General features: G+C 43.8%; 1 protein-coding gene across 1 annotated transcript in view; it reads right to left on the bottom strand.

Moving 5' to 3' along the window:
* Positions 1–11,479, bottom strand: part of LOC142095500 (uncharacterized) — a 66,767-nt gene extending 55,288 nt beyond the window's left edge. Inside the window, 3 exon segments of the mRNA XM_075178445.1 lie at positions 2,100–4,183; positions 10,613–10,746; positions 11,435–11,479. Of these exon segments, the coding sequence (XP_075034546.1) occupies positions 2,100–4,183; positions 10,613–10,649 (2,121 nt within the window). The 5' untranslated portion in view covers positions 10,650–10,746; positions 11,435–11,479.
* Positions 11,480–26,981: the final 15,502 nt, after the last annotated feature.

Raw genomic sequence — 26,981 nt, 5'->3', positions numbered from 1 at the left:
GAGCAGTGTATTGGGGGGAGGTGGGAAAGGGCTGGATTCAATGAGAGAGATATATGTGTGTGTATATATATATATATACAAGTTAACCCTGGCATGATACTCATGCATTCTAGTCAAATCAAGCTACTTAAGGTGTTAAAAAGGTTCTTGTCATGCATTTGGGCCTAGCCCAGGCCTCCTCAGGGAAAGAGCGTTACTTCCCGACACAAGCGCCCTTTTTTAACGTGGTTTTGTCCACATGTCACCACCTCATCATTTTTCTCCATTACCTCATCCTTCATCTTCATCGCCACATCCTTCATCAAGCTACTTAAGGTGTTAAAAACTCCCCACTGTCACCTCCGGCAACCACCAACCACTCCCAACTGTCACTTCTCCCTCAAGAAATATATAGGTCAGTGTATAACTCTGCCCAGCAGGTGGCGCTGCAGCTTGGTTTTTTTTTTCCCACACACGCCACTAGGCATTTATATAGTAGATATATACATACAGACAGTGGTTGGATATAGAATTAGGAATTTTTTAGTTTCTTGAAAATGTTGATAAAATTATGGCAAATACACTTATTTAATACTTTATATAAACATATTTTTTATTTGTTGACCCATTCTAGGCATTTTTTCCACATTGCTGGTGTCAGCTTTGGTTTGTTGACTGGCCGACAAGCTCTAAGCCCAACCTCTGCAAAGTGTCTCTTGCTTCCTTCCACATCATCATCACACGTTTTCCTGGCAATTTGCGGTTCTCTGTTGCAATTTCTCGAGCAGTCTGTTCTGTCTGGGCGTAGTTTTACGACTGCTTTTGCGTCGGGAAGATGATTTAGCCAGGTTGTGCTGCCACCTGGTGGTACAATATGGCAACAAACTGCGTAAATGAAACTACTATGTTGTAGGTTGACATCATACACTATAAATCAGACTATATTTACTATGTATTCACGATTTTTGAGATAAAAAAATAAAAGTTCCTAATTCATTGTCCAACCACAGTATATATATATATATATATATATATTGTATTATGCAGACAACAATAGGAATTGTAATATCTATCTTAGAAGCCATTAACCCCTTTGTTGCTGAGCACTTTTGAGCTCGTCACATATTTATTTAATGCCCTTTGATCACAAAATGATCAGCAGGCATTAAAGAGGGGCACCGTCATTTGAAAGAGGACATCCAAAACCTTCCCCTATCACTGGCATTTCCCAAAGACTTTAATGGACTGTGCGCATACACGCGCATATTTAATGGAGGAAAGATTCCAGCTACAGAAAACATGCAGATGATGGTGGGAAGCGGTCTGTAGGGTTTCTTAACCCCTTAAATGCAGAGGACGAGTGGGACTTAGCACTTTAGCGAGTAATGTAGATGACGAGTTCCACTTGTCCGCATCACTCCAGGGTTAAAATTTGCAAAATTAAAACATTTTCAGCACTGAAATTAATTAATGGTGCAATTCTAACCTGCTAAAGAAGAGTGATACACTTTATGATTTAAATACTATATACTCCACCCAGTGTGCAGTAGTTTTTCATTTTGTCTACCACTCATAAGGGGTGAGTGTCCAGTTTTTATGTTTATTTTTTTTATCACTTTATGATGAAAACAATAAACATTGTATATATGTTCTACTTCTGATTGGTCCTTCTGCACTGTAATCCCATCCATACCAAGTTTACCATAGACGCAAGTTTGGAGCTTCAATTTTTTCTGGCTGTTACATATGGGACTCAATAACACAGTTTAGGTCTTAGGCCTGGCTCATTGGTAACGGTCATCGTTTGTTTCTAATAAAACAAGGGAAATCATTCTGTATTTACACACTCCGGTGTTTATTACCACCCATAAGGTAATAAATAAAATATGATCTATCGCTCTCAAAATAGTTGATGTCAGTTGTGTTGTTTACGATTGTAAATGTTATCAGAAATAAACAGTTTTACATGTAAACATTTTATTAAACTCTACAATTCCTGACTGAATAAGCTCCTGCCATTAAATTACATGTCTCTATATTTATTTTATTAAAACCGTTTTCAATATAGATTTCTACATGCAAACATTAAGCACATTTTATCAAAAGATTTTCCATACTCAGAGCAAGAATTTAGTTTCTCTCCTGTGCTGATTCCTCTGATGTACAAGAAGATTTCCTTTACTGGTAAAACATTTCTCACAATCTGAGCACACATATGGTTTCTCTCCTGTGTGAATTCTCTGATGTACATCTAGATTCCCTTTACTGGTGAAAGATTTCCCGCATTCAGAACACTGATATGGTTTCTCTCCAGTGTGACTTCTCTGGTGTGTACGAAGACTTGAGCTAGTGGAAAAACATTTCCCACACTCAGAGCACGAGTATGGCTTCTCTCCTGTATGACTTCTCTGATGTACGACAAGCTCGGATTTATAAATAAAACACTTTCCACATTCAACACAAGAATAGGGTCTCTCCCCTGTGTGGATTTTTTGATGTTTAAAAAGCTCTGTGTTACTGCTAAAACACTTCCCACATTCAGCACAAGGATGTGGTTTCTCTCCTGTGTGAACTACTTGATGTCTGACAAGATCTGAGTTAACACTAAAACATTTCCCACATTCAGAGCAAGAGTATGGCTTCACCCCAGTATGCCTTCTCTGATGTAAAAGAAGACGTGATTTATTGCTGAAACATTTCCCACATTCAGTGCATAAAAATGGTTTCTCTCCGGTGTGTATTCTTTGATGGTTAACAAGTTCTGATTTACTGGTGAAACATTTCCCACATTCAGCACAAGAATACGGTTTTTCTCCGGTGTGACTTCTCTGATGTTTAACCAGCTCTGACTTACTGATAAAACATTTTGCACATATAACACAGGAAAATGGTTTCTCACCTGTGTGAATTCTGTGATGTACAACAAGATTTGCGTTACTGATAAAACATTTCCCACATTCTGAACAAGAATGTGGTTTCTCTCCAGTGTGATTTCTCCGATGTTTACCTAAGCATGAGCTACTAGCAAAACCTTTTCCACACACGGAGCAAGAATATGGTTTCTCCCCTTTGTGTCTTCTTTGATGTGTATGAAAACTTGAGTTTGTGGAAAAGCATTTTCCACATTCAGAGCAAGAAAATGGCTTCTCTCCCGTATGACTTCTTTTATGTATAGCAAGATGTGCGTTACTGATAAAACTTTTTTCACATGTAGCACAAAAAAACGGTTTGTCTCCCGTGTGAATCCTTTGATGTTGCACAAGGCCTGAACTACTAACGAAACATTTCCCACAATCAGAGCAAGAATATGGTTTCTCTCCAGTGTGACTTCTCTGGTGTATAACAAGATGTGAGTTAACACTAAAACATTTGTCACATACAGTACAAGAATATGGTTTTTCCCCTGTGTGAACTCTCTGATGTCTAACAAGATGTGAGTTACTGATAAAACATTTCCCACATTCAGAGCAGGAATATGATTTATCTCCAGCGTGACTTCTTTGATGTTCAGCAAGACCGGATTTCCTTAGAATACAAGCATCACACTCAGAACATAAATACTGTTTATGACCTTCATGAGCTTGAACAAGTTCTGTTTTGTCAGGAAACAGTTTCCCACACCTAGAACAAATTCCATAAATGTCACAGTCTGTGAGGTTTTCTCCTTCACAAGAGTCTAATTCTTCTTTAATATGAGTAGATGTATATTGTGTATGATCATTAGGTGTATAAATGTCGGTGTCTGTGAGGTTTCCTCCATCACATGAGACTGATTCCTCCTTAATATGAGTAGATGTATATTGTGTATGATCTGTGGGTGTATAAATGTCAGTGTCTGTGAGGTTTCCTCCTTCACATGAGACCGATTCCTCCTTAATATGAGTAGATATATATTGTGTATGATCTGTGGGTCTATAAATGTCAGTGTCTGTGAGGTTTCCTCCATCACATGAGACTGATTCCTCCTTAATATGAGTAGATATATATTGTGTATGATCTGTGGGTGTATAAATGTCAGTGTCTGTGAGGTTTCCTCCTTCACATGAGACCGATTCCTCCTTAATATGAGTAGATGGATATTGTGTATGATCTGTGGGTGTATAAATGTCAGTGTCTGTGAGGTTTCCTCCATCACATGAGACTGATTCCTCCTTAATATGAGTAGATGGATATTCAGATTCAGTTGCAGAATCATTAGGTAAACCTGTTAGAAAGAAAGATATTAAGATTTTATATATATATATATATATATATATATATATATATATATATATATATATATATATATATACATACATACATTGAATAATAAAATATAGAAAATCACACTAGATCAAATACATTAGGACCCAAAGTAGATTTTTTTGTGTTTTCATACCGAACATATAACTGAGGACAAGTCATACATTTAAAGTCAATAAGTAACCGCTGAATAGCATGAGGTTGGGTAATGCAAAAGTGGGAAAAGAAGAACGAGGGAAGAGGAAAACAGAACAGAAGTAGTCCAGGCCAACTGGGGGAAAGGTCCGCATCCTGAATTGAATTGGCGAGGAGGAAGAAAACAAGCAGCAGAGGGGAGCTCCAAGGAGAACAGATTTGTAACGTAGATTTTAAACTAAATACTTCTATTTGAAGGTTAGTGCATTAAATGAGAAAAAGTGCGATGTTACAAATGTAGTCATTGCAACATATAAAAGTTCTGTAATACAAATCACAAATCCCTTATGAAAAGGAAGAATTTAAGATTAAAAGTCTGGTGAACTGCCAAACCATATTGGTCATATACTACTTGGAATGCGGTTGTGGATTCCAATACTTAAGAGAAAGTAAACTCCAATTACAGATAAGAATTCAAGAACATATAAGATATATTAAAAAATAAAGTCATTCAAACATAAATCAGATCCTTTACACCTGAATTTTAAAGTAACGTCAGCTTGGGAGGAGAGGTGTGGGAACTACAGATTAGCACAGCCATAAATGTTCTGGATTTTCTGAACGAAGACCGTAGCTCCAACAGGTCTTATCGAGGGCTATCGGACAGCTAATTTCCTGTTTTATATTAGCAATTTTTTTATCAATTTTTTTAAAATGTAGTTTTCGTCCCTCATTTTCATTAAATGGTTCCTTGTCTGTTTTTTTTACTTTTTAAGTTTCATAAGATTTTTTATATATAATTTATTGTATATGTATGAACATCGCCCTTTTTGTGTACGGTACATACATAAGTTGGCTCTTGTAAAACTATTGTATGAGATATATGCCTCTAATTTTATACACAGACATTGTTATATGTTTTTAATAGTGTTTTAAAATATTTCTTATGTTTTGCTGTATACAGTATATTGGGTGCGATTTTTTTATAGATGCTATTATTTTTATTATGGAAAATATTGATTTGAACAGAATATAAATTGTATATGCCCTCGTAAACTGGAAGTGGGAGCGCTTGCGTTCTACCTAGTCTCCCGAATTGTACAAGCAGCAAATATATGATGCCTGTGTTCTAACATCCGGGTTAGGTAAATAGACCAGATGCACAGTTTAGGAGGAAGTGAATCCATGACAGCGGCTTCCTGAAAGTAAATATATATATATATATTATATATGTGTGTGTGATACAGGAAAAAAATGAAAAAAGTGCCACTCATAGTTGCAAGTGAAAATATCATGAAGCCAATTGGACTCATACCAAAGAATGAAGCACTGTGGTCATAAGTTCAATTCCCGACCATGGCCTTATCTGTGTGGAGTTTGTATGTTCTCCCCATGTTTGTGTGGGTTTCCTCCGGGTGCTCTGGTTTCCTCCTACACTCCAAGAAACATAATGTTAGGTTAATTGACTGCTATTAATATTGACCCTAGTCTCTCTCTCTCTCTCTGTCTGTGTGTGTGTGTCTGTGTGTGTGTGTTAGGGAATTTAGACTGTAAGCTCCAAGGGGGCAGGGACTGATGTGAGTGAGTTCTCTGTACAGCGCTGCGGAATCGGTGGCGCTATATAAATAAATGGTGGTGACGATGATATATAGGCTTATCTGTAGGATAGTTGCTGTAGATAACGAAATATACTTGAGAAAACTTCCAGATGTATATTCCAAGTGGAACTGCAACTTAGAGACAGAGCCAAAAATAGTGTAATATGCTCCAGATCATTAATCACCAATTAATCAGACTAGTGACTCCAAGGTATATTATTTAATCATAAAAAGTGAATAGAATCAAGCAATTGCCAGTACATTAGAAAACATATAAACAGCTTATCTGAAATCCATATCATCAGGAAAGATCCAAGAATGTCTCGTCCTGTGATAGCACTTCCAAAAGTGCTATCACAGGATGAGACAGTGATTTGTTGGCTCCAGATCTTCTTAGACTATTTAAACGTGTTCGGGATTTATGCTGGCATCACCCTTTGATAAAGTCTGAAGAGACGAAACACAGGCGACGGCTGACTGAAAGTATTCTCCATTCTTGGACCTTTCCTGAAGTCTACAGAAACGCGTTGGTGCATTCTAAGAAAGACTCCTGGTTTCAGATAAACCTGCTTTTTTTGTTTTTGATATATGTTTATTTTTAAAAGCAACGATTAAAGTGTTAAACGATTTTACGCCATTGGTGAACTTCTTGTTTCCTGTTATAAACTGCTGGAGTCTGCTGAAGCTTTTTGGACTATTTGCCAGATACTGATCCCAAAAAGTAAGATAAGATAAGCTTCCTATTCATCCAGTATGCCACAATCTGTTTTGTTATATCATCATCATCAATATTTATTTATATAGCGCCAGCAAATTCCGTAGTGCTTTACAATTGGGAACAAACATTGATAAGACAATACTGGGTAATACATACAGAGAGAGAGGTAAGAGAACCCTGCTCGAAAGCTTACAATCTATAGGACAATGGGAGTTAGAAACACAAGGGCATGTGCTACATCATATTGCACAATGGACCAGCCAGACTGCAAAGGTAAAAGTACTGAGTGGGCTGTATGTGTAGCAATGTTGGTCAGAGGGTTGTTGTCTTGCATTAGCTGTGTAGAGGATGGTAATAGGGTAATCTAGAGAAATTAAGATGATGGTTGAGGAATATCATAACCTTGTCTGAAGAGGTGGGTTTTCAGTGAACGCTTGAAGGTTTCAAGACTAGAGGAAAGTCTTACTGTGCGTGGGAGGGAATTCCACAAAGTGGGTGCATCCCGGAAAAAATCCTGTAACCGAGAATGGGAGGATGTGATGAGAGTGGAGGAGAGACGTAGATCTTGTGCAGAACGGAGGTGTCGAGTAGGGAGATATTTCGAGACAAGTGAGGAAATTTTGTTGATGGCCTTGTATGTTAGTAGAAGAATTTTATATTGGATTTGTTGAAATACAGGCAGCCAATGTAGAGACTGACAGAGTGGCTCAGCAGAGGAATAACGGTTTGGAAGGAAAATCAACCTAGCCGCTGCATGCAAAATAGATTGTAGGGGTTCAAGTCTGACTTTGGGAAGACCAGTAAGGAGGGAATTGCAATAGTCGATGCGGGAGATGATGAGTGCATGAATTAAGGTTTTTGCAGTGTCTTGTGTCAGATATGTGCGTATTCTGGAAATGTTCTTTAGGTGTATATCACATGATTTAGATATAGAGTTGATGTGGGGAATAAACGACAGTTGTGAATCAAGGATTACATCTAGGCAACGAGCTTGCGGGGTGGGATTTATGGTCATGTTATCAACAGAAATAGAAATAGGCAGAAAGCTTCCGTTTTTGGGTGGGAATATTATTAATTCAGTTTTTTAGAGATTGAGTTTGAGTTGGCGAGAAGACATCCAAGATGAAATGGCAGAAGGACAGTCAGTAACGCGAGACAACACAGATGGTGAAAGATCAGGAGAGGATAGATACATTTGTGTATCATCCACATAGAGATGATACTGAAATCCAAAGGAGCTTATTAGTTTTCCAAGAGAAGTGGTGTAGATAGAGAATAGCAGAGGACCTAGGACTGAGCCTTGTGGTACTCCAACTGATAAAGGAAGCGGAGCAGAGGTGGATCCAGAGAAATTAACACTGAAAGAGCGATTAGATAGGTAGGATGAGAACCAGGATAGGACAGTGCCTTCAAGACCTAGGGATTGTAGCGTTTGTATGAGGAGAGAGTGGTCAACAATGTCAAATGCAGCAGAGAGATCCAGGAGAATTAGAAGAGAGTATTGGTTATTATTTTTTGCTGTGATCAAATCATTGACAACTTTGGTCAGCGCAGTCTCTGTGGAGTGTTGAGAGCGAAAGCCTGACTGAAGAGGATCCAATAGGTTGTTTGCTGTAAGAAAGTGTGTGAGGCAAGTGTAGGCAATTCTCTCGAGAAGCTTGGAGGAGCATGGGAGCTGGGAGATGAGGCGGTAATTTACGAGAGAGTTAGGGTCAGAATTCTGTTTTTTTTAAAATGGGAGTAATCACTGCATGCTTGAATAGTGATGGAAAAATACCAGTAGAAAGAGATAGATTACAGCTTTTAGTTAGAGGGGGAATGAGAACAGGAGACAGGGACATACCAATTTGTGAGGGAATGGGATCCAGAGGACAGGAGGTAGAGTAGGAAGATGAGAAGAGAGTAGAAACTTCCTCTTCATTTGTGGGATCAAATGAAGAGAGAGTGTCAGAGGGTGCTAGAAAGGAATTGAGCCGATTGCTTGTCAAGGGAGATGATACCATTTCAAGCCTGATCTTATCAATTTTGTCCTTGAAATAGGAAGCAAGATCCTTTGCTTTGATGTTAGTTGGAGGATTTGGAGCAGGTTCTACACTATTAAGTGTTTATTCTTCTTGTCTATGTTTCTGGAGTTATTTCTCCTTATGAAGAGGGTTGGTGGTGGACCCAAGGAACGCTGAGATAAGCATAAGAATAATAAGTATATTGGTATGCACCTATTAATTGTGCATGATGGTGTTGCCTTTAAAGAAAATACACCATCCGTGACAACACCTGATATTACATGGTAACATGCTCGGGCTACGCTTGGGCACGCATTAGTTCATATATGATTCATACGTAGACAATTACAACGCAAATACATTCCATTTACAGCTGCAATAAAGTCGATACATATGCTATTTAACAGATGGAAATGTAAAGGAATAATAATATGGGCAGTTATTATGTGATGGGGAGAGTGTCCGATCTTATCCTCCGATTGTCCCAGGGCCCTATTTTGTCAAACCTACTCTCATCCTCTCGCCCATGCACGGCATGCTCTCTGCTGACCATGGCTTGGAATGGTGGTTTAGAAGAAGACCTCAATGGACAAAAGGCACCTTACAAGGAACTGGGTATGGAATATAGATTGTGACAGGGACTGATGTGACTCACCTATAAATACCTCACCGCTCAATGCCCAGATAAATGACTTCTGGAATTAGATTTACTAAACTGCAGGTTTGGAAAAGTGGAGATGTTGCCTATAGCAACCAATCAGATTCTAGCTTTCATTTATTTAGTGAATTCTACAAAATGACAGCTAGAATCTGATTGGTTGCTATTGGCAACATCTCCACTTTTTCAAACCCGCAGCTTAGTAAATCTATCCCCTGGAAGCTACTTGGGGCTCATATCGAGCAGAAGGTTTTTGAGCAAAAAGACCACGTCAGTCTCTTACCTCAGTATCGCCCCAGCTGAGGTCACGTCTTGTGCAACCGCCACATCTTGTGACATCAATGCAAGTCTCCTGCTTTGATCTACGCTTCCTTTATATGCATTACCTGTTATAGGATTATACTGTTGACCTGAATGCCATCAAAGGCAGCTCAAGTCCAACCTTTTAAAGCTTTCCCATATGTTACCTTAAGGTGCTTTATATTAATAAGAAACACAGTGCAGAGAGGCAGAGAGTGAGGGAAAGGACCAGAAGTCAGGGGCAAACACAGGATTTGTAGAGGGGGGATTTACACACCACGCCGCCAGTGGGCGTGGCCAGCGTGCATGGGGGCGTGGCTATAATTTTAGACTGTGCTTGGCTACTCTCCAACTCTTCCTATCCCCATAATATACATGGACAATGCTGCGTGCACTACTGTTAGGTACACGAAGCTCTCCCTTTTCAAGCAGAGCCGTGTGAAGCAGGGGCAGGATCCAGCCACCTCAATTATACAGTGCCCCAGGCTTGTAGGGGGGTTTCCAGGCACTAGGAACCCCCCCCCCCCTTCCCCCCTCGGTTTGCCTATTGAAGGGGTTACTGAGGACCACTAAAAGGACGAAAGCTGTGTTGTTGTTTTTTTGCGCATTAATAAACCATCTCCCTCAAATTGTTTATGTTTAAAAAAAAACAGATGGTGCTTCCACATTTACTGCACACACCACATATCAACAATAATAAGGTTCTGGTGTCTTTAATAATGTGATTACTTTGATTTCTGTCTACTGACTGTTACCGAGTTTGACGGATCTCTACCTCACCCACTGCCTGACTCCCGAAGACTCTCTTAGCTACAGGTCTGCTGCCTGGTTTGTGGTCTATATATAAGTTCCTGAATTACTTATTCATGGGACAAAGCAACGTATTGATACCATGTGTCTTACTTGTATATGGCTCTGGAGGAAGGGAACTTGTAGAGACTTGTCAGCGGCACATAGACGTGTAAACGTCTGCTCTTACCCAGTGATGTGAGGGTCCGGTGAGTCTCCATCACCATGTCCTCGTACAGGCTCTCGTGTCCTTGTACACACTCTGAGCACTGCTGGATGAGTCGCTGTGAGTCCGCTCGTGGTTCTCTGCAGCCGGGACGACTCCTGCAGTGATACACAGGGTATTGGGGGCTGAATGAAGTGAGCAGGGCTGTTGGTTCATGGTGCCCAAATCCTCCAAAATACTGACCATACACGAGGATGGAGCTGATCATTAATGTCCCATTACAAGCACTAAAATAATAGCAACTTTTACTAACTAAATAATAATAATAATGGTCATTGTGTAGTTTAGCCCCATACATATTCCACCACCAAGGACACAGAGGGTAATATCAGCGGTCTCCCAGCCGTCTCTGGTACTATAATCATTTATAATGCTAAACTGCATGATTACCTGAATAATAACACTAATAATACAATACTTATAATGACATACTATTATGATAATGATTAAAACGATGTTATTATTATTATTATTATTATTATTATTATTAATAACAATAATAATATATAATAATAAAGATGATATAGCATCAATAATAATATGTAGTAATAATAATAATACTGATATACTGACAAAACATAATAAAGATGATATAACAATAATATATAATATTAATAATAGTAACAATTACAGTAATATTAACAATATATTATTACAATATATCACAATAATATACATATATATTTATTGTTTTAAGAAAAATCAGAAACTAACACTAAGAACACGTGACCAACAGGGCAGTGACGTCACGATCACGTGACCCGTGAGCCCGGATCAAATAATTACCGGGTTATTTATCGTACTTCACGCCCGGCACTCACAGAACAACCGGAACTTACCGGACAACCGGGATCTACACTTCCGGGTCTCACCTGCCAACTCCTCCCGAGTTGTGAGATAATAGCACTTCCGGGGTCTGCGTTCCACGATACTTCCGGGGTCTGCGGTCCACACTACTTCCGGGGTCTGCGGTCCACGCTATTTCCGGGTTCTGCGTTCCACAGCACTGTGCACTGTTTACTGTGGGACAATGGGCTGTACAGTACAGGACAAACCACTGTGACTAGCTGGTGTGATAAAGATGTAATCAGTGCACGTATTGGACGAGTCAAATGGTATTACATCAATTTAATAGCTCACATCAAATCTAGTTACAAAAATCTAAATGGATAAAATACATATTTATCACAAACATACTAAAAACATCACAAATCATGTTCAAATACAAGAATATATAACTATAGCTCTTCACCTAAATCACAACTTGGCTGGCTGTTCATAGATATAATGTACATAAGTATAAGACATCCAAAATAACCAATAGAATTCTCTTCTGGAACCGTAAAAAGTACTTATTTTAGTTACATAATATTCCAAAAATACCAGTTAGTGAAAAAATAAATACCTGCACCATTCACTTTTGAAGTCTCTCCTTTATTGTCTGGCTTTAATTAGGAGCTAGCCTGTAATCCCAAATAAGGTACAAGATGGGTGTTACTTGCAAAGAGGTTGTATGAAGTGAATGTTTTAGTATCATTTAAACTGAGTATCGGCTGTTAAATACTGAATTATAGATAAAATAATATTATAACAGACACTGATATGTAATGAAAGAGAGAAGTTATTTTACTTAACTTCGATTATAGATTATCAAGCAGGTGTAAGCATCTAGAACCAGTGCAGGAAATCCCAGATTATTAACTGTTATTTATAAGGCATTTATAAGATGAAGAAGGCAGCGGTATGATGCAGGGGGTCAGTGTGTTGGAGGGGGACAGTGTGATGCAGAATGAGCCGCTTCCTGCTTCCATGCAGCACGGACGTGCCGTGAGAGCTCTCCACTGGGGTCCAAGTCCTGGGCTCCTAATTCCTGTGGCCCCGGCTATGTTCCCTGAATGCCTTCCTACCTCTACTCACCTCCTGCTGGGAGAATGTAATGAAAGAAAGAAGTTATTTTACTTAACTTCGATTATAGATTATCAAGCAGGTGTAAGCATCTAGAACCAGTGCAGGAAATCCCAGATTATTAACTGTTATTTATAAGGCATTTATAAGATGAAGAAGGCAGCGGTATGATGCAGGAGGTCAGTGTGTTGGAGGGGGACAGTGTGATGCAGAGTGAGCCGCTTCCTGCTTCCATGCAGCACGGACGTGCCGTGAGAGCTCTCCACTGGGGTCCAAGTCCTGGGCTCCTAACTCCTGACGCCCCGGCTATGTTCCCTGAATGCCTTCCTACCTCTACTCACCTCCTGCTGGGCTCCAACACCTGCTTGGCACCGTTCTCCACGTGTCCCTCAGGCGGATTCTTCAAATTGAGCCCCCAGTTCCGCCCTAGCTCCACGTTCCCACCTGTATCCTCTGATCCAGCCTTGGTCTCCAGCCTCGGTCTCCAGCCTCTCCTGGCCCTGCTGTGTCGTCTCCTGAGGTCGTCCATCTGGGTCCCTCCGGTCGGATCTGCCTAATCGAGGCCCTGGCTCCGGCCTAGCTGCACCCTCCGCTCCTACCTGGCTCTCCACTGATCCAGCGTCCGTCTCCTGCCTCTGCTGTGATCTCTCCGGAGGCTTCAATCTGGCTCTCCCGACTCTTCTGCTGCCTGGTCCGGCCAACTTCCGGTCGACTCCCCGGTTTCCAGTGCTGCTCCTCTCCCCATCGCGATCCACTTTCTGCACTCCTTTGCCCCTCACATTCACTCTCTTGCCAAAATCCTGCCGCTTCCAGTTACGCAACATTGCCCGCATTCGGCCCTTCCTCTCCCAGGATGTCACCAAATTTCTCATCAACTCTGATTATCTCCCGCTTGGACTACTGCAACCTTCTCCTTATCGGCCTCCCCCTCTCTAATCTCGCTCCTCTTAGATCTGTACTCAACGTTGCTGCTAGGCTTATCTTCCTCTCTCGTCGTTCCACTTCTGTCTCCCCACACTACCAAGCCCTTCACTGGCTGTCACGGGCACTAGAAGTCTTTACCCAGGGATCACCAGGTGGTAGGCTTACCAGAGCAATGTAGATGGTAATAGGGTACTCTGGTAGCTGGGTGATCACGGAACAGGAAATGGTGGATGATGAGATGCTCAGGAAAGTCTATGACTAGCAGCACTGGTAATATGGAGGTAATAATCTACGAGGAACTGTATGGACAAGGGCACGTGAAGGTAGTCAGTGGTCTGCGATAGCAAGTTGTACCACTGCTATAGTGAGGAGGAATGTCCAACAGAAACAAGGAGGTGATGAGAGTCAGCGGTCTACGGATAGCAAGTTGTACCGCTGTCTGAGTGAAGGAATGGAATCCAAGTGGAGGTATCCGGGTAGTCAGGGGTCTGCGGTAGCAAGTTGTACCACTGCTATGTGAGAGGATACTGGAACAGGTGATACAGGAAACAGGGATCAGTGGTCTGTCATCAGCAAGTTGTACCACTGAATATATATGTGAGGAGGTGCACGGGGAGAGACTGCAACACAGGATATACACAGGCACCTTATACACGATCCACAATAACATGCACAATATATATAAATGACTGAACAGGTCTGCAAATATAGAAAGTCTCTTGAAGTAGTCCAGCACAAGTTAACACAGTCAATGATGGCAATAGACTCAGCGGATAGCAGACTCCAGAGGAGAACCAACACAGTCCAGCAAGATATGCAATACACCAGCACAGTCAATGAGAAGTATGCATACCGTGGTTCAGAAGCAGGCAGTCAGATAGGAGTGCAGCGATACCTGAGCGGCAGGAGGCCGGCTGGATGAGAAGTCCCAGGATAGATGAGGCAGCGGTCTAGTAGGTGCAGCGCACAGGTAAGTAGACCAATAGGGACACGAATCCACAGGAATCAGTAACACGTGGAACTGGACTCATGGAGGACCCAGGAGAATGGAGATGATCCAGCAGAGGAGTAGTTGATGAGATACGAATCCAATGCTGACAGGAGGGTAGAGACCAGCGGGACACGTGAAGGCGTGGAGAGCGGATCAGCAGTAGATGGGTGATAGCGCGGTCAGCAGCAGCAGGACTCTGCGGGTACACGGAGGTAACCAGTAGCAACCAATAGGTGTCAGTAGCGATGGAACACGGGAGAGCAGAGTAGACCAGGAGCTGTTGATCACGGAGAGTAGCGGATGGCAATGAGAGCAGCAGTCTCGAGGAAACACAGGAGAGCTGAGAAGAGACTGCAGTGCACAGGGGCAGCGGATAGGAATCAGCTAACTTGTCACGATGATGAACACAGGCGAGTTGCAAGCTGGAGGCTGTAGTGCACAGAGACAGCGGATAGGAATCAGCTAACAGTCACGATGATGAACACAGGCGAGTTGCAAGCTGGAGGCTGTAGTGCACGGAGGCAGCGGATAGGAATCAGCTAACAGTCACGATGATGAACACAGGCGAGTTGCAGGCTGGAGGCTGTAGTGCACGGAGGCAGCGGATAGGAATCAGCTCACAGACTTGATGAGGAACAGGTGAGTGGATGTGAAGTAAAGGCTGGAGTGCACGGAGGCAGCGGATAGGAACCAGCAAACAGTCACAATGAAATATAATAGCGTGATGTGGTTTAGAGGACTGTAGTGCACGGAGGCAGCGGATAGGAATCAGCAAACAGTCACAATGATATATAATAGCGTTGAAGTGGTTTGGAAGACTGTAGTGCACGGAGGCAGCGGATAGGAATCAGCAAACAGTCACGATGATACAGTTGATGGTAGAAGTGGTATGGGAACCACAGTAGTAGAAGTGGTTTGGAAACCACAGAGGTAGAAGTGGTTTGGAAACCACAGGAATCAGCAGCGCTGAATACACGAGGAATACAGGAACACCTTCAGAGACTCATAGGGAATGAGACTCCAAGATCAGGCAACGTGGTGTTGACCACAGGTGCTTAATATAGGGAGTGTTGCCTGATCTGCCAATTGAGTTAAAGGAACATACACTGAAGTATAGGAAAGGGCTGCGCATGCGCAGACCCTCAGGATGGAGGGCGGCCACGGTTCCTAAATGTCCGGGAAGAGGCACTCACGGTCCGGTGAGTGACAGTACCCCCCCTTTTAAAGGTGGGCACAGAACGCCTGGAACCGGGCTTGTCCGGATTTTTGGAATAAAACTTCTTCAAAAGGGCAGGAGCATTAAGATCTTCAGCTTTGATCCAAGAGCGCTCCTCAGGACCAAAGCCCTTCCAATGAACGAGGAAGTGGAGGACTCCTCGCGAAATTCTTGCGTCTAGTACCTCAGTAATCTCGAAATCCTCCTCCTGATGAACTTGAACTGGCTGCGGAGCTGAGGGAGGAGTTGAGAAACGGTTGATAATAAGAGGTTTGAGCAAAGATACATGAAAGGCATTAGAAATCCGAAGATTCTTAGGAAGAAGAAGTTTCACACATACTGGATTGATTACTTGAATGATCCTATATGGACCAATAAAACGAGGGGCGAATTTCATAGATGGGACCTTCAAACGAATATTTTTGGTGGATAACCAGACACGATCTCCAATTTTTAGTGGTGGAATAGCCCGCCTCTTCTTATCTGCGAAAGATTTATATTTGATAGATGTCTTCTTTAAACAGGTTTTGACCTGAGACCAGATATTTTTAAAGGTCTGACAAACAGTTTCCACCGCAGGAACTTGGGTGGGCGGGAGGGCAGGAAATTCCGGAAAAGACGGATGGTGACCGTAGACCACAAAAAATGGAGTTTTGGATGATGACTCATGGTACATGTTGTTATGGGCGAATTCAGCCCAAGGAAGCAACTCTACCCAGTTGTCTTGATTGGCTGATGAGAACATCCTTATAAAAGTCTCAAGATCTTGATTGACACGTTCAGTTTGTCCGTTAGATTGCGGATGGTAAGAAGATGAGAGTGCTAATCGTATGCCCAAGGTTTTACAAAGGGCTCGCCAGAATCTGGAAATGAATTGTACTCCTCTATCCGACACAATCTCAGACGGGCATCCATGGATACGGAAGATCTCTTTAACGAAATGTTCAGCCAGAGTAGACGAGGAAGGCAAACCAGACAGAGGAATGAAATGAGCCATCTTCGAAAATCTGTCCACCACCACCCAAATAGTGTTATGATTCTTACTAGGTGGTAAGTCAGTAACGAAATCCATACTAATATGGGTCCACGGTTTGGACGGAATGGGTAGTGGTCGCAGCAACCCTGCTGGAGTTCTGCGGGAGGATTTGAACTGGGAACATAGCTCACAGGAAGCAATGAACTCTTTGACGTCTCTCCTCATTGAAGGCCACCAGTAACTTCGAGAGAGAATCTCAAAGGTCTTGTGTTCACCGGCGTGTCCAGAAAAACGAGAGGCATGGAACCACGAAAGGATTTTCCTCCTTAGAGTAGGAGGCACGAGGGTCTTCCCAAATGGTAGCGTTTTGGTGGATGAAGCAGCCAGTGAGATACATTTGGGGTCTAGAATGGTATGGTTGGAAACCTCTTCTATATCAGAGGACGTCACAAAAGCTCTAGATAAAGCGTCAGCTTTTTTGTTCTTGGCAGCTGGTTTGAAGGTTATTATTAATTCAAAACGGGAAAAGAAAAGAGACCATCTTGCTTGACGAGGGTTCAAGCATTGGGCAGACTGGAGATATGACAAGTTCTTATGATCCGTGAAGATCGTCACCGGATGGCGAGCTCCCTCCAATAAGTATCTCCATTCCTCTAATGCAGCTTTGATAGCCAGTAACTCCTTGTCCCCGATAGTATAATTCTTCTCTGCGGGCAGGAGGCCCCGAGAATAGAAGGCACAAGGATGGAATTTTTGCTGTTCCGAGCGTTGAGAGAGAATAGCTCCTAAGCCCACATTAGAGGCATCTACTTCCAGGAAGAAGGGGAGTGTCACATCAGGCTGTCGAAGGATTGGAGCCGAAGAGAAGGACTCTTTTAGTGTTTGAAAGGCTTGAAGAGCCTCAGATGACCATTGCTTAGGATTAGCCCCCTTCCTAGTCAGGGCCACAATAGGAGATGCAATGGAAGAAAAGTCTTGAATGAAGCGTCTATAGTAATTGGCAAAACCTAAAAAACGCTGGATAGCACGAAGAGTAGTTGGCTGGGGCCAATGTAGTACAGCATTCACCTTGTCTGGGTCCATCTTCAGGCCAACTCCGGAAACTATATACCCCAAGAATGGAATCTGGGGTAATTCGAATGAACATTTTTCTAATTTACAGAACAATGAATTTTTCCGTAGCCTGGAGAGGACTTCTGCCACATGTTGGTGGTGAGAAGGCAGGTCCTGTGAAAAGATCAATATGTCGTCCAGGTAGACGACGACACATACATATAATAAGTCCCGGAAGATCTCATTGATGAAACCTTGAAAAACAGCGGGGGCATTACACAGCCCGAAAGGCATTACCAGATATTCGTAATGCCCGTCTCTGGTGTTAAACGCTGTCTTCCATTCGTCACCGGAACGGATTCTGATTAAATTGTAGGCACCACGAAGATCCAACTTAGTAAAGATACGGGCTCCCTTGATGCGATCGAATAGCTCAGTGATCAGCGGAATGGGATACCGATTCTTGATAGTAATGGCATTGAGTCCACGAAAATCTATGCAAGGGCGTAAAGATCCATCCTTCTTTTTAACGAAGAAGAACCCAGCTCCAGCGGGAGAGGTGGAAGGTCGAATAAACCCACGCTGGAGGTTCTCCTGTATATACTCAGATGTAGCTTGAGTTTCAGGTAACGAGAGTGGATAGACCCGGCCCCTGGGGGGAGTCTTGCCAGGTAGAAGGTCGATCGGACAATCCCAAGAACGATGAGGAGGAAGTCCCGGTGAGGTAGATGAGATGGAAGATTGCTGTACTTTGAGAGGAATGACTTGGGAAAGGCAACGATGGTGACATTCAGACCCCCAAGACGTGACTTGAGGGGTGCGCCAGTCAATCTGGGGAGAGTGACACTGAAGCCATGGAAGGCCTAAGACAATTGGACTTGTCGTAACAGGAAGGATTAAAAACGATATTTCTTCATGATGCAGGGCACCAATCAGAAGGGTTACTGGAGACGTACTTTGGGTGATGAGACCGTTGATGAGACGTGATCCATCTATAGCCGTCACAGTAATGGGTGTTTTTAAGGTAATCACTGGTAGGGACCATTGATTTACTAATGATTTGGAAATAAAATTTCCTGCTGCTCCGGAATCAATCAATGCCTGTGACTCAAAGGTTTTGGTAGCACAGGAAATCGTAACATCAAAGGCGCAGACTTTAGATTTCATGGAAGATGGAGAGGACTCCAGGGACCCTAACTTCACCTCTCCAGAACTAGTTAGGGCCTGGCATTTCCCGATCTCTTAGGGCAAGAGCTGAGAATATGAGTGGAATCAGCACAATAGATACAGAGTCTATTCTTTACTCTTCGTTTCCTCTCCTCTGAAGATAATTTGGAACGTCCTATCTCCATGGGAATCACAGAGGGTGAAACTGGACGAAATTGAGGGTTAGAACGAGGAGGTGCTTTAGCAGAAGTTGTTTTCTCAGCCTCTCTTTCACGAAATCTCATATCAACACGATGGCATAGAGAGATAAAATCTTCAAGTGACGAAGGAAGCTCTTGAGTAGTCAGTGCATCTTTAATTTTATCGGAAAGCCCCTGCCAGAAGGCGGCAACTAGGGCTTCAGTGTTCCACTGAAGTTCAGAGGCTAAGATCCTAAATTGAATGACGTACTGGCCTACTGTATGAGATCCTTGTCGTAGACGGAGGATGCTGGAAGCAGCGGAGGTCACACGACCTGGTTCATCGAACACACTTCGGAATGTAGAAATGAATTTGGCACTATCTTGTAATATTGGATCGTTTCTTTCCCACAGAGGGGAGGCCCAAGCCAGGGCTTGTCCTGAAAACAAAGAGATAAGATAGGCCACTCTGGAACGATGGGTAGAAAAATTTTGAGGTTGGAGCTCAAAATGGACTGAGCATTGGTTAAGGAAACCCCTACAAGTTTTGGGGTCTCCATCGTATTTTGACGGAGTAGGCAGGTGAAGCGTAGAAGCTGTAGACACCTGGGATGGCACTGGGGAAACGGAGGAAAGCACAGGGGCCTCAGTAGTAGCTGTCACAGTCTGTCCAGATGTTCCTTGGGAGGTTAATGACTGATAACACTGAAGTAACAGCTGTTGGTGGGCATCCTGTTGCTCCACACGGCTGACCAGATGCTGCAGCATCTCCTTGGCGGTAGGTTCCGTATCTGGGTCTGTCATGGCCTGATCTTACTGTCACGGGCACTAGGAGTCTTTACCCAGGGATCACCAGGTGGTAGGCTTACCAGAGCAATGTAGATGGTAATAGGGTACTCTGGTAGCTGGGTTATCACGGAACAGGAAATGGTGGATGATGAGATGCTCAGGAAAGTCTATGACTAGCAGCACTGGTAATATGGAGGTAATAATCTACGAGGAACTGTATGGACAAGGGCACGTGAAGGTAGTCAGTGGTCTGCGATAGCAAGTTGTACCACTGCTATAGTGAGTGTCACTCACCGGACCGTGAGTGCCTCTTCCCGGACATTTAGGAACCGTGGCCGTCCACCATCCTGAGGGTCTGCGCATGCGCAGCCCTTTTCTATACTTCAGTGTATACCCCTTTAACTTAATTGGCAGATCAGGCAACCTCCCTATATTAAGCACCTGTGGTCACCACCACATTGCCTGATCTTGGAGTCTCATTCCTCATGAGTCTCTGAAGGTGTTCCTGTATTACTTGTGTATTCAGTGCTGCTGATTCCTGTGGTTTCCAAACCACTTCTACTACTGTGGTTCCATACCACTTCTACCATCAACTGTGTCATCATGACTGTTTGCTGATTCCTATCCGCTGCCTCCGTGCACTACAGTCTTCTACACCACTTCAACGTTATTTTATATCAATATGACTGTTTGCTCATTGCTATCCGCTGCCTCCGTGCACTCCAGCTTTTACCTCACTCACCTGCTTCTCATCAAGTCTGTTTGCTGATTTCTATCCGCTGCCTCTGTGCACTACAGTCTCCTGCTTGCAACTCGCCTGTGTTCAACATCGTGACTGCCAGCTGACTACTATCCGCTGCCTCTGTGCACTACAGTCTCCTGCTTGCAACTCGCCTGTGTTTAACATCGTGACTGCCAGCTGACTACTATCCGCTGCCTCTGTGCACTACAGTCTCCTGCTTGCAACTCGCCTGTGTTCAACATCGTGACTGCCAGCTGATTACTATCCGCTGCCTCCGTGCACTACACTCTCATCTCATCTTTGCTGTGACTTCCTCGAGACTGCCGCTTTTCATTACCATCTGCTACACTTCGTGATCTACAGCTCCGGCCCTGCGCTGCACTCCTGTTTCCCATCGCTGTTGGTTCCTGTGGTTGCTACTGGTTACCTCCGTGTGCCGCTGAGTCCTGCCGCTGTGGTCAGCGCTATCGTCCATCTCCTGCTGATCCACTCTCCACGCCTTCACGTGTTCCACTGGCCTCTACCCTCCTGTCAGCATTGGATTTGTATCTCTTCTACTACCCTCTGCTGGATCATCTCCATTCTCCTGGGTTTCCTATGAGTCCAGTTCCACGTGTTGCTGACTCCTGTGGATTCGTGTCCCTGTCGGTCTACTCACCTGTGCGCTGCACCTGCTAGACCGCTGCTTCTCCTATCCAGGGACTTCCTATCCAGTCGGTCTCCAGCCGCTCAGGTACCGCTGCAATCCCATCTGACTGCTACTGCTGAACCACGGTATGCATACTTCTCATTGACTGTGCTGTGTATTGCATATCTTGCTGGACTGTGTTTGGTTCTCTCTGGAGTCTGCTATCCGCTGAGTCTATTGCCATCATTGACTGTGTTATCATTGTGCTGGACTACTTCAAGAGACTTTCTAGATTGCAGACCTGATCAGTCATTTACATATATATATACCTATATTGTGCATATTCCTGTGGATCGTGTATAAGGTGCCTGTGTATATCCTGTGTTGCAGTCTTCCCCCGTGCACCTCCTCACATATATATGCAGTGGTACAACTTGCTGATGTCAGACCACTGATCCCTGTTTCCGGTATCACCTGTTCCATTATCCTCTCACATAGCAGTGGTACAACTTGCTACCGCAGACCACTGACTACCTGGATACCTCCACTTGGATTCCATTCCTTCACTCAGACAGCGGTACAACTTGCTACCCGCAGACCGCTGACTCTCCTCACCTCCTTGTCTCTGTTGGACATTCCTCCTCACTATAGCAGTGGTACAACTTGCTATCGCAGACCACTGACTACCTTCACGTGTCCTTGTCCATACAGTTCCTTGTGTATCATTACCTCATTATTACCAGTGTTGCTAGTCATAGACTTTCCTGAGCATCTCATCGGTCATCATTTCATGTTCCGTGATCACCCAGCTACCAGAGTACCCTATTACCATCTACATTGCTCTGGTAAGCCTACCATCTGGTGATCCCTGGGTAAAGACTCCTAGTGCCCGTGACAGTAAGATCAGGCCATGACAGACCCAGATGTGGAACCTACCGCCAAAGAGATGCTGCAACATCTGGTTAGCCGTGTGGAGCAACAGGATGCCCGCCAACAGCTGTTACTTCAGTGTTATCAGTCATTAACCTCCCAAGGTACATCTGGACAGACTGTGACAGCTACTACTGAAGCTCCTGTGCTTTCCTCCGTTTCCCCATTGCCATCCCAGGTGTCTATAGCTTCCACGCTTCACCTGCCTACTCCGTCAAAGTACGATGGAGACCCCAAAACTTGTAGGGGTTTCCTTAACCAATGTTCAGTCCATTTTGAGCTCCAACCTCAAAATTTTTCTACCCATCGTTCCAGAGTGGCCTATCTTATCTCTTTGTTTTCAGGACAAGCCCTGGCTTGGGCCTCCCCTCTGTGGGAGAGGAACGATCCCATATTACAAGATAGTGCCAAATTCATTTCTACATTCCGAAGTGTGTTCGATGAACCAGGTCGTGTGACCTCCGCTGCTTCCAGCATCCTCCGTCTGCGACAAGGATCTCATACTGTAGGCCAGTACGTCATTCAATTTAGGATCTTAGCCTCTGAACTTCAGTGGAACACTGAAGCCCTAGTTGCCGCCTTCTGGCAGGGGCTTTCCGATAAAATTAAAGATGCACTGACTACCCAAGAGCTTCCTTCGTCACTTGAAGATTTGATCTCTCTATGCCATCGTGTTGATATGAGATTTCGTGAAAGAGAGGCTGAGAAAACGACTTCTGCTAAAGCACCTTTTCGCTCTAACCCTCAATTTCGTCCAGTGTCACCCGCTGTGATTCCCATGGAGATTGGACGTTCCAAGTTATCTTCTGAGGAGAGGAAACGAAGAGTCAAGAATAGACTCTGTATCTATTGTGCTGATTCCACTCATGTCCTCAGCTCCTGCCCTAAGAGATCGGGAAATGCCAGGCCCTAACTAGTTCTGGAGAGGTGAAGTTAGGGTCCCTGGAGTCCTCTCCATCGTCTATGAAATCTAAAGTCTGCGCTTTTGATGTGACTATTTCCTTTGCTACCAAGACCTTTGAGTCACAGGCATTGATTGATTCCGGAGCAGCAGGAAATTTTATTTCCAAATCGTTAGTTAATCAATGGTCTCTACCAATGATTACCTTAAAAACTCCCATTACTGTGACGGCTATCGATGGATCACGTCTCATCAACGGTCTCATCACCCAGAGTACGTCTCCAGTAACCCTTCAGATTGGTGCTCTGCATCATGAAGAGATATCGTTTTTAATTCTTCCTGTTACGACAAGTCCGATTGTCCTAGGCCTTCCATGGCTTCAGTGTCACTCTCCCCAGATTGACTGGCGCACCCCTCAAGTCACGTCTTGGGGGCCTGAATGTCACCATCATTGCCTTTCCCAAGTCATTCCTCTCAAGGTACAGCAAGCTTCCATTTCAGCTATTTCACCGGGACTCCCTCCTCAATATGCTTCATTTACCGATGTTTTTGATAAAGCTCAGTCTGAACGTCTTCCTCCTCATCGTTCTTGGGATTGTCCGATTGATCTTCTTCCTGGCAAGACTCCTCCCAGAGGCCGGGTCTATCCACTCTCGTTACCTGAAACTCAAGCTACATCTGAATATATACGGGAGAACCTCCAGCGTGGGTTCATTCGACCTTCCACCTCGCCCGCTGGAGCTGGGTTCTTCTTTGTCAAAAAGAAGGATGGATCATTACGCCCTTGTATAGATTTTCGTGGACTCAATGCCATTACTATCAAGAACCGGTATCCCATTCCGTTGATCACTGAGCTATTTGACCGCATCAAGGGAGCCCGTATTTTTACTAAGTTGGATCTTCGTGGTGCTTACAATTTAATCAGAATTCGTTCCGGTGACGAATGGAAGACGGCGTTTAACACCAGAGACGGGCATTACGAATATCTGGTAATGCCTTTCGGGCTATGTAATGCCCCCGCTGTTTTTCAGGGCTTCATTAATGAGATTTTTCGGGACTTATTATATGTATGTGTCGTCGTCTACCTGGACGACATATTGATTTTTTCACAGGACCTGCCTTCTCACCACCAACATGTGGCAGAAGTCCTCTCCAGGCTACGGAAAAATTCATTGTTCTGTAAATTAGAAAAATGTTCATTCGAATTACCCCAGATTCCATTCTTGGGGTATATTGTTTCCGGAGTTGGTCTGAAGATGGATCCTGACAAAGTAAATGCTGTACTACATTGGCCCCAGCCAACTACTCTTCGTGCCATCCAGCGTTTTTTAGGTTTTGCCAATTACTATAGACGCTTCATTCAAGATTTTTCTTCCATTGCATCTCCTATTGTGGCCCTGACTCGTAAAGGGGCTAATCCTAAGCAATGGTCTACTGAGGCTATTCAAGCCTTTCAAACATTAAAAGAGTCCTTCTCTTCGGCTCCAATCCTTCGTCAGCCTGATGTGACACTCCCTTTTTTCCTAGAAGTAGATGCCTCTAATGTGGGCTTAGGAGCTATTCTCTCCCAACGCTCGGAACAGCAAAAATTCCACCCTTGTGCCTTCTATTCTCGGGGTCTCCTACCCGCAGAGAAGAATTATACCATCGGAGACAAGGAATTACTGGCTATCAAAGCCGCATTAGAGGAATGGAGATACTTGTTGGAGGGAGCTCGCCATCCGGTGACGATCTTCACGGATCATAAGAACTTGTCATATCTCCAGTCTGCCCAATGCTTGAACCCTCGTCAAGCAAGATGGTCTCTTTTCTTTTCCCGTTTTGAATTAATAATTACCTTCAAACCAGCTGCCAAGAACAAAAAAGCTGATGCCTTATCTAGAGCCTTTGCTACGTCCTCTGATATAGAAGAGGTTTCCAACCATACCATTCTAGACCCCAAATGTATCTCACTGGCTGCTTCATCCACCAAAACGCTACCATTTGGGAAGACCCTCGTGCCTTCTACTCTAAGGAGGAAAATCCTTTCGTGGTTCCATGCCTCTCGTTTTTCTGGACACGCCGGTGAACACAAGACTTTTGAGATCCTCTCTCGAAGTTACTGGTGGCCTTCAATGAGGAGAGACGTCAAAGAGTTCATTGCTTCCTGTGAATTATGTTCGCAATTCAAATCCTCCCGCAGAACCCCAGCAGGGTTGCTGCGACCACTACCCATTCCGTCCAAACCATGGACCCATATTAGTATGGATTTCGTTACTGACTTACCACCTAGTAAGAACCATAACACTATTTGGGTGGTAGTGGACAGATTTTCGAAGATGGCTCATTTCATCCCTCTGTCTGGTTTGCCTTCCTCGTCTATCCTGGCTGAACATTTCATTAAAGAGATCTTCCGTATCCATGGATGTCCATCTGAGATTGTGTCTGATAGAGGAGTACAATTCGTGTCCAGATTCTGGCGAGCCCTTTGTAAAACCTTGGGCATACGATTAGCACTCTCATCTTCTTACCATCCACAATCCAATGGACAAACCGAACGTGTCAATCAAGATCTTGAGACTTTTATAAGGATATTTTCATCAGCCAATCAAGACAACTGGGTAGAGTTACTCCCTTGGGCTGAGTTCGCCCATAACAACATGTACCATGAGTCATCATCCAAAACTCCATTCTTTGTGGTCTACGGTCACCATCCGTCTTTTCCGGAATTTCCTGCCCTCCCGCCCACCCAAGTTCCTGCGGTGGAGACTGTTTGTCAGACCTTTAAAAATATCTGGTCTCAGGTTAGAACCTGTTTAAAGAAGACATCTGTCAAATATAAATCTTTCGCTGATAAGAAGAGGCGGGCTATTCCACCACTAAAAATTGGAGATCGTGTCTGGTTATCCACAAAAAATATTCGTTTGAAGGTTCCATCCATGAAATTCGCCCCTCGTTTTATTGGTCCATATAGGATCATTCAAGTTATCAATCCAGTATGTGTGAAACTCCTTCTTCCTAAGAGTCTTCGGATTTCTAATGCCTTCCATGTATCTTTGCTCAAACCTCTTATTATCAACCGTTTTTCAACTCCTCCCTCAGCTCCGCAGCCAGTTCAAGTCCATCAGGAGGAGGATTTTGAGATTACCGAGGTACTAGATGCAAAAATTTCGCGAGGAGTCCTCCATTTCCTCGTTCATTGGAAGGGCTTTGGTCCTGAGGAGCGCTCTTGGATCAAAGCTGAAGATCTTAATGCTCCTGCCCTTTTGAAGAAGTTTTACTCCAAAAATCCGGACAAGCCCGGTTCCAGGCGTTCTGTGCCCACCTTTAAAAGGGGGGGTACTGTCACTCACCGGACCGTGAGTGCCTCTTCCCGGACATTTAGGAACCGTGGCCGTCCACCATCCTGAGGGTCTGCGCATGCGCAGCCCTTTTCTATACTTCAGTGTATACCCCTTTAACTTAATTGGCAGATCAGGCAACCTCCCTATATTAAGCACCTGTGGTCACCACCACATTGCCTGATCTTGGAGTCTCATTCCTCATGAGTCTCTGAAGGTGTTCCTGTATTACTTGTGTATTCAGTGCTGCTGATTCCTGTGGTTTCCAAACCACTTCTACTACTGTGGTTCCATACCACTTCTACCATCAACTGTGTCATCATGACTGTTTGCTGATTCCTATCCGCTGCCTCCGTGCACTACAGTCTTCTACACCACTTCAACGTTATTTTATATCAATATGACTGTTTGCTCATTGCTATCCGCTGCCTCCGTGCACTCCAGCTTTTACCTCACTCACCTGCTTCTCATCAAGTCTGTTTGCTGATTTCTATCCGCTGCCTCTGTGCACTACAGTCTCCTGCTTGCAACTCGCCTGTGTTCAACATCGTGACTGCCAGCTGACTACTATCCGCTGCCTCTGTGCACTACAGTCTCCTGCTTGCAACTCGC

This window comes from Mixophyes fleayi, chromosome 6, assembly GCF_038048845.1.
Source record: "Mixophyes fleayi isolate aMixFle1 chromosome 6, aMixFle1.hap1, whole genome shotgun sequence".
NCBI classification, from domain to species: Eukaryota; Metazoa; Chordata; class Amphibia; order Anura; family Limnodynastidae; genus Mixophyes; species Mixophyes fleayi.
Note: the sequence above shows the minus strand (reverse complement) of the source record. Positions and strands in the feature narration are given on the sequence as shown.